The sequence below is a fragment of the Pectinophora gossypiella genome, chromosome 20 (assembly GCF_024362695.1).
Source record: "Pectinophora gossypiella chromosome 20, ilPecGoss1.1, whole genome shotgun sequence".
NCBI lineage: Eukaryota > Metazoa > Arthropoda > Insecta > Lepidoptera > Gelechiidae > Pectinophora > Pectinophora gossypiella.
In genome coordinates, this window is record NC_065423.1 from 13,574,778 (window position 1) to 13,583,063 (window position 8,286).

The following is an 8,286-nucleotide window of genomic DNA, read 5'->3' on the forward strand; positions in this document are numbered from 1 at the left end:
ACATACATAATAGTCAGTGATCTGAACCACAGATCATCCATATCGACATCCAGAATCTTGAAATACATAATTTAAACTCGTTAAAAGACTACTTATTTGCAATACTTGCAACCAACTACATCAAAGATTAACAAAAATTAAAGTACCAGTAGTTTATACAATAAAGTAAACAAAAATCTAAACGTATATGGTCTGACTCGAAGGGCTTGTAAAATAAAATTAACTGGCTGGTTACTAACTCTAAATTATACTGAAACGGAGAATCTGTTTGAAATCATAAAATAGTGAAAGAGCACGAATACGTACATACACACATTCAAACAAACACACACACACACACATTTTTAATGGTTTATTATATTTTTATATGAGTACGAAGTGTGGTTCGTGGGGGGAGACCAGGATCCCAAGATACAGGGTCAACCTAGTTTGGGCTCCTGTCTTCTGCATACGGTCCCAATCTAAATATTATTTTTGTTAGTATGGTAGTTTATAAAATTGTTTGTAGAAGAAGAAATAAACGTTTTTATTATTATTATTACCTATTAAACATTATGCAGATTAGTGACAGAGATTATGAAATTCCATTTGCTTCGATCATGACACACTTATCTTGCTTCCGCCACCTGTTCCTTGCATGAGCCATGTTCGTGGCATGTTAGGGTTTTTTTTTTGGCACAATGCTGACTCTGCCACCGCCCTATTCGTGGTCGGTTCAGCAGAAGAAGAATATACACGAGGAGAGACATCACTTGCAGATAATCCTCAAAACGGAAACAGCTACCTATCTAAGACACATGGTTTGTCAAATTATATTTGTAGTTGATTCCTGCCCACTGTGTTGCATGGGTACACGCGGTTAACAAAGTTAATACAAATAGAGATAAGAAACACGTCATAACGAGGAGTGAACTTATAACCAAGTGATTGTTGTGAAAGTACCAGGAAAGTAGCGAATAAGTGCAGGTTAGTACTGCAGTCGGCGAGGATGTCATGCGTGCTAGAGTGGGGGCGATGTGCACGTGAGGGGGGCACACGGGTGCAGGTCCTGATGGAGGGTCAAGGGTGTGTTTACCGCAGCAGCTGCAGGGCGGGTTATCAGCGGGCGGGGGCGGGGGCGGGGCGGATGCTCGGGAAACTTCCCGCTCCCGGTCCCGCCGCGCTATATAACACTGCGCGCGCGCACTCTCCCGCACTCTCCGCCCGTTCTCGCTCCACTCGACACTCCCGCGCAACACTATCAACATGTACAAGTCTCTCGTACTCTTCGCCTGCTTCGCAGTGGTAAGTACTTAACGTTTTACTTCTGTTCTTACGTTGTGTCAAAATTTTCATCGGTTTCAATTTGGGGGAAGTGTTTTCGTTTCGCTTAAAACTCTTGAATTTCTTCTTTGTTCTTTGACTTTCCCAAATAAGTAAGTCCCTTTGTAAGTGCTAATTCTCGTGGTATTTGCATATGGATAAAAATTGTGTGACTTATTATTAATTCTCGATACTTAAGATCAACATTCGTTACAACCTATCTAACGAGGTACTCGTTTTGTTTTATGCTGGTACGGTAAAGTCTTCAAACGACGAACGACGTATTTACTTACTTACTTAGGTACTTATTCATATTTTTTATAACTTCATCGGATATTTTGATTTTGTTCAAATAACTATTTTTTTTAATTTAATATACCTTTACCCAGCAGTGGGATCGAATAGGCTACATAAGATAATAAGAAGAAGATACCTTAATTATCTACTACATAAGTGTGGTGTTGTGTGTTGCACCAGGCGCTGTGCGCGGTGCGGCGCGAGGCTCCGGCCGGCAGCTCGCCGTGGCAGGACCTGGAGAAGAACGCGGCCGAGTTCAGCAAGACCATCTCCGAGCAGCTCAACGCCTTCGCCAACTCCAAGAACACCGACCAGTTCAACAAGGCTGTCAAGGACGGCTCCGACTCCGTGCTGCAGACGCTCTCCTCCTTCTCCGGCTCGCTGCAGGCTGCCGTGAGTACCACACTGGCTACTGCCCTCGTGTGTTGACATAGCTCATGTAACCACTACACACTTCAGTAAGTTGTAGTCGGAACTCTGTCCCATTCAAATTCAAAAATATCTTTATTCAGAGGTAACATAGTTACACTTCGAATCGTTAATTTTTACATAATGAATGGCTCATCCGCCTAAAACTGTATAGTCGGGGAAAAACTACAAGAAAAAGATCGGCACAGGGCCGTAGACGTTCTTTAAATCCATCGGGAATCAAACCTCCGGAACGTGAGCCAAACATCAATCTATCTTCGAGGTGGAGGTTGTATACTTAGCACGATAATGCTTCACACTCGATTTTGACTACAGCGATAGCAACTGTTAGACTCATACAGTGTGGGAAGCCTGCTCTCTGAATTATGTTCTTTGGTACGATTTATTGGGAAAACGAACGTCCATATTAAAATAGAATAGAAATTGTTTATAATAGTTTATGGAATATTACAAGCTAAGCCACCTGATTGCTGGATTACGTTTCCTCACGTAAGATCAATAAGTGCCATTCACATCCAGTTCACCGTGTATAGCATTTGATGCTTACCATAAAATACCAGGGATTACAAGCGTCGAGTATAAGATTATAGTTGTACGTACTCGCATCTCCTCTGTCCACCCGGCAGGTGGTCGCGCGTGTATCACTTCCAGGAAGCAGATATAACGCACCGTAGTAGACAACGTTAATGATGAGGTCGCTACATATTATGTCAAGTACAATACAATAGCTCGTCAACCGGCGCGTGCGCAGCGTGCTAGCGACGCATTCATTGCGATTATTTTGACTCCTAACTTACAACGTACTATTTTTATTATGAATATAATTGAGTATTAAATTATTTTTGTCACACCTTTGTCGTAAATTACAATATTCAAATGTTATGTACTTAGTTGCCCGTAAAGATGTCGTAGCTACGAGTAGTAGTCAATTCAAAAGTATTATTATATCTCTCTTATAACATAACAAATACTTATGTACAAAGTAAATACAAAATTATAAACAAAAAATAGAAGTGTACAATTGGCGGCCTTATTGCTAAGTAATAATCTTCTCTTTGTGTTTATATAGGAAATCGAACTTGCATTCTGATTGGTCTATCATATAATTTCCTGTAGGTAGGTACTCCATTACTTAACTTAGATAGTCTTAAGTTTACAGAAGTTCAATAGCTAATTATGTCCGAAGCGCGGTCGGCCGTGCCAAGTTGCAAACATTTCCCCTTTCGACGCATTGCGCCAAGGACGATGCAGATTCATACTTTCAGATTCATAGTTTTCAACTTATCTAGACCCCCAAGATAATGCACCCGCGTGACGTCAGTCACGGACGTGGCGCGTCAAGGCCTTGGCCACATGATAACCCTGCACCTCGCTAATTTCTGCGAAGAGATAACTACTTACCTATTATAGGCATGAGCATATACATTTATTGACTTCATTTAGGTATAGTGTTTCGGTTTGGGGGGCGGTATAAGAAGTCGTGCTGGAGCTGGCCAAGAAGGTTCACTTAGCTCGGTGTCCTCAGCAGCTGCCGAGGTCCGTGTTGCTCTATGAACGCAAATAGTATAATGCAACGATGAATTATCATCATCGCACATCTACATCAGATGTGACATAAATACTAGTATTCAGCTTTAGTTTAGTGTGTCGTAGATGTGACAGGGCGCACGATCGAAGAGCGCGGGATAGGCCGCCAAGTGTTGGCTGGTGCCGCCACAACGTTAATAATAAGCGTGTTGTTATTGTTGTCAGTTGGCTGACGCGAACGGCAAGGTGAAGGAGGCGCTGCAGCAGTCACAGGCCAAGCTCAAGGAGACGGCAGACCAGCTGCGCCAGCAACACCCCGACGTCGAGGCCAACGCCGAGCAGCTGCGCGCGCGCCTCGCCGACGCCGTCCGCACCACCGCCAAGGTACGCCCCGACCATCCACGATGCAACCTCTACCACACACCGGACACTAAATACAAAAATCTGGTTCTTACTGAGACACTACACACATGTAGTTTTCGAACACGCGCAACGTGTATGTGTAGCGTTACCCCGTGCGAGTGAGCGAGATAGACAGTCCGCGGGCGTTCCTTACTCCTTACATCTTACAAACTGCAGTGTGAGGTGTATGTAGTATACCTACGTTGATTGTACGGTTGTGTGTGCAGGAGACTGAGAAGCTGGCCAAGGAGGCGGCCGCCAACTGGGACGAGACCAGCCAGAAGCTGGCGCCGCAGGTGAAGCAGGCGTACGAGCAGTTCGTCAAGCAGGCCGAGGCCGTCCAGAAGAAGCTGCACGAGGCCGCCACCAAGCAGTAGACCGCGCCACACCACCACCACCACCACCACCATTATATATTATAATACACTATTTACATATTTATACAACTAACTGTTTTATTGCCTGTATGTGTGCTTGCCTGTCTTAGTTTGTTCTCACTAGTTCGATCCATCCAAGATAATGATATCTACTTACATTAAGGAACCCTTATGCTGAGAGTACGCACGCTCGCTCGAGATAAATATTACAGAAAATATAAAACGATGTATCTATTTGTTACTTCAGGGACTGAAAGCGGATCATATCTTTTTTGTGTCGCTAAACTAGAAAATCCTAAAAAAAAACACCCTATGTGGGTGATATTTGTCAAACACATAACCCTTTTCGACAGTCTGGTAATAAAAACAATCGCATCGCTATTAAGAAAAACATTTTATTGTAATAATAATACATGACAATGTGCAATTAATTAAACAATTAAACTAAAATGTGACTGCTGGGATCGGAGGCGCGTTAGGCGGGCGTGGGCGCGGGCGCAGTCGTGGGCGCGGGCGCAGTCGTGGGCGCGGGGGCGGCGCGCGCAGGCGCGGGCGCGAGCGGCGGGGACAGCGGGCGCCGCGTGTAGGCGTAGTCGAGGCGGTGGCGGTGCTGATGCAGGCGCCGCAGCACGCACTCGCGCTGCCGCCGCCGGGCCACCGCGCCGGCGCAGCCGCGCACCAGCTGCCACGCCGCCACGCACGCCGTCCACAGCACCACCTGCCACACGGAGGGGCACGCAGCTTCACACTCAGCTCGCCAACCAACTAGCATATCGCGTTACCAAGCTGTCTGTAGCCTGTTCTGTGGCAGGTACTAATAATAAATAAATTAGGTATTTGTGCACAGTATAATTATGTAGTACTCACTGAGCCGCAAACAATGAAAGCGACTTTTATATATTTCATTTCGTACGTCGGCGGGTCGACGGGGCACATCGTATAGTTCTCCCCCATGTAGTTCCACTGGTGCGGCCAGGTGTATGAGTCGTTTTCATTTCTGTTATCCGAGTAGAAACCTGAAATTGACAATTGAGAAAATGCGGGCATCAACTCGATAACTCGCAGATTTTTGCGTTCTTGGCTAATTAAAAGCTAGATTGCTCTGGAAATACGTACAAAAATTAAACATAAGCAATAGTAAGAAGATTCGATCAGTCAGTCTCAGCTCGTGGACGAAGAGAGATGAGGCTGTGGCTCTGGTGGCGGCCCAGTGTCTGGGAGCTGGAGAATGTGTTTGGGGAGGTCGCAACCATTATATTAGCAGCCTTAAGTAGTATCTCGGACCGACTGCATATCATGGCTTCCGAAGCACGAAACCATTTTATTTTTTGAGATACAAGGGTAAGTTTCACGAGGTGATATATTATACAAATACGATCAATAAACTAACCATCGGGTCTCATCGCCACCGCCTCCGACCTGGTGCTGCCCCAACTGTGGCAATTAACAAGATACTTTCGACTGAACGTGTTATATACTCTCTCTACATTTGTTTCGATGTATTCACGATGTGTTTTCATCACCTGCAATACACACGCGCCGTCATTAACTAAAAGTGATGTGAATACATTAAGTAAGTGTGTCTTTATATATTTACCAGCTACATATAAGTTGTTTACGGTTTAGAAGATAATTTATTATTTATTTACAGCATTAGCATTAGCTACTTGGCCGGACAAAAGGGGAGAGGTGATGGTCCACAACGGATACATATGTCAAGATTCTCTACCTTACTTTATTATAAGTCATTCACCTGCTGATCACCTGATTGCCCGAAGGTGAGATGATCCGTGCTTCGGAAGGCACGTTAAGTCATTGGTCCCGGTTACTACTTACTAATGTAAGTACTTAGTCGTTACATGAGTCACGTCAGGGGCCTTTGGCGGCTCAATAATAACCCTGACACCACGGTTGATGAGGCTGGTATTCCACCTCACAACCCACACGATAAGAATAAGAGTAATTATTTCGTCGCTTTTATAATTATTTTATTTTATTTCACATCTATTCCTGTGTTCCGTTTGCCTTCGGACCGTTGTCATCTGCTGTTGCCGTGTATGAGGACGACAAATATCCCATGAAAGTGTACCTCAAGTACATACAATATTTGAGCGTCATTAACTTCGTAATTTGCTCATATTATATGTTTCGAAAAGCCTATAAAATTGAACAGTCTTTAAACATAATGTGTCTGGTAGACAATGAGCTCGTCTATGTAATATATTTCTTGTTGTGAACGCTAACCTCCGGGCCGCGCTGCATAAACCAATGCTTGTCGTCATATCTAACAAGTACATATCAGGCAAAGACAAGTTAAGATCAAAGTTAATGTTAAATATAAATTCTAAGTACCTACTTACTTGAGTTTCTATTCGACGGCAGCCGCAGCAGCTTATCTAAAGATGAAATGAGATCTCTCTTCTGCCATCTGCACCCCTAATTCGTTGCATCAAACTCATATAAACTACTGCACACTCATATAAGCTACTGGTATACTGCAGTAATGCAGTATATTTAAATGAATTACAAACCTCGGTGTAGAACACGTTCCGAAGCAATATAAACCGTCGATATACGATATCTATATCATAATTCCCTAGTTCTTCTTTCTTGTAATCCTTATTCTTGTAGAAGAGGTACTTTTTAAACATTTCGGTCCGAGCCAGTGTCACCGTCTAAGGGAAGTACACCAAGTTAGCGTCATGTCGAGGCCGGCGCCCGCGCCGCTCGCGTCATTATGCTAGTGTGTATCAGAATGGGCATCTTGTATAAATACAAGTTGTATTTAATACAACAACAACGATTTCTTATTAAATGATTATAAAACATAAGTACCTAACCTAAAGCTTCTACACATACAGGGTGTCCCGTAAGAAGTGAATCAAACGAAACATGGTTTATTTTTTAAATCCGCTTAATGCATAGTAGTGTAAGTTATTCAGGAGTACTGCTTATTGATCGTATGAGGTTGGTCGAAATCGCATTAAAAAAGTCATGAGATTTTTTGTTTTTACACAAAAGTGCAAATATCTCGAAAACTATTCATGAATTAATACTGAATTCAAATCTATTTTTTTCTGGTCAGCCATGACCCCAGCTATCACCGCCGTATGATAATCGGTGATTTTTTACATGTATTAAATACAATGATGACAGCCGAACAGTGTTGCCAGAGGATATGTAAAGAAGAGACGAGGTAACATGGTGGTGCTCACGTGGAACAGCGGCGCCGCGTAGCAGACCAGCTTCAACACGTGGTTCCAGCTGCCGATGCCGGCCGAACGGAACAGCAGCGCGCGGCGCCGGCGCATTATGTACATACTTGCTTTGCTCCTGCAAAACGGACCAATCGCTTTAGGTACCTAACTGAAAAACAGTGAAAAGGTACAACCATTTGTAAATGCGCTCTAATTATTATAACTTTTACGCCTCGACTGCTCAAACAAAACGTATTCATGTGTAAACATCTAAAAGTTAACTCAGAAACTTTAATTGTACGAGTACTTTGTTGCAATAAGTTTTAGATACTTATATCAGTTTTAAAACTAAGGAACAGTTGCATCCTGGAAATACCTACAAAGAAAACTTCCCTTGTAAGTACATTAAAAAGGTGTTAAGGACATTCTACGTCGAAGCCGTTAAACCATGTCGCCATACGCGTACTGACCTTAAATCATACATATTCACAGCTAGAGCCAGCAGCGGCGCCAGAGGGAACATTGGCGCGAACAATACTACCAGAGCGAGCTGTAAAACTGAAACAAATATTGAACATTAACATGAAACTGAGTCAGCAGAGCCACGAGGCCGCAGGAGTATGGCGACAGTATGTCGCCGTCGATCATATATCTGTGAGCCAATATCCTTACATAAAGCATTGAAGTCGTCGACCACCTGCAGCTCCGTGGCCGGCTGCAGCCTGTACTCTCTCTCGCACGTGGTGACGGGCGCG

General features: G+C 43.7%; 2 protein-coding genes across 2 annotated transcripts; one reads left to right on the forward strand and one right to left on the reverse strand.

Moving 5' to 3' along the window:
- The first annotated feature begins 1,133 nt into the window (after window positions 1-1,133).
- Window positions 1,134-4,403, forward strand: LOC126376179 (apolipophorin-3-like). The gene is made up of 4 exons (XM_050023395.1): window positions 1,134-1,284; window positions 1,780-1,992; window positions 3,781-3,939; window positions 4,185-4,403. The coding sequence occupies exons 1-4, from the start codon at window positions 1,246-1,248 to the stop codon at window positions 4,332-4,334; spliced, it is 561 nt and encodes a 186-aa protein (XP_049879352.1). The 5' UTR covers window positions 1,134-1,245; the 3' UTR covers window positions 4,335-4,403.
- A 406-nt stretch (window positions 4,404-4,809) lies between these two features.
- On the reverse strand, window positions 4,810-6,985 carry LOC126376417 (uncharacterized). The gene is made up of 4 exons (XM_050023743.1): window positions 6,866-6,985; window positions 5,725-5,857; window positions 5,202-5,350; window positions 4,810-5,052 (listed from the first exon to the last, which is right to left on the reverse strand). The coding sequence occupies exons 1-4, from the start codon at window positions 6,983-6,985 to the stop codon at window positions 4,810-4,812; spliced, it is 645 nt and encodes a 214-aa protein (XP_049879700.1).
- Window positions 6,986-8,286: the final 1,301 nt, after the last annotated feature.

Coding starts and splice junctions, on each gene's coding strand:
- LOC126376179 (XM_050023395.1), top strand. CDS start 1,246: ATGTACAAGTCTCTCGTACTCTTCGCCTGCTTCGCAGTG. Junction 1,285..1,779: donor TCTTCGCCTGCTTCGCAGTG/GTAAGTACTTAA, acceptor GTGTTGCACCAG/GCGCTGTGCGCGGTGCGGCG. Junction 1,993..3,780: donor CCGGCTCGCTGCAGGCTGCC/GTGAGTACCACA, acceptor TATTGTTGTCAG/TTGGCTGACGCGAACGGCAA.
- LOC126376417 (XM_050023743.1), bottom strand. CDS start 6,985: ATGTTTAAAAAGTACCTCTTCTACAAGAATAAGGATTACAAGAAAGAA. Junction 5,351..5,724: donor GGTGGCGATGAGACCCGATG/GTTAGTTTATTG, acceptor TGTCAATTTCAG/GTTTCTACTCGGATAACAGA. Junction 5,053..5,201: donor CTTTCATTGTTTGCGGCTCA/GTGAGTACTACA, acceptor TCCGTGTGGCAG/GTGGTGCTGTGGACGGCGTG.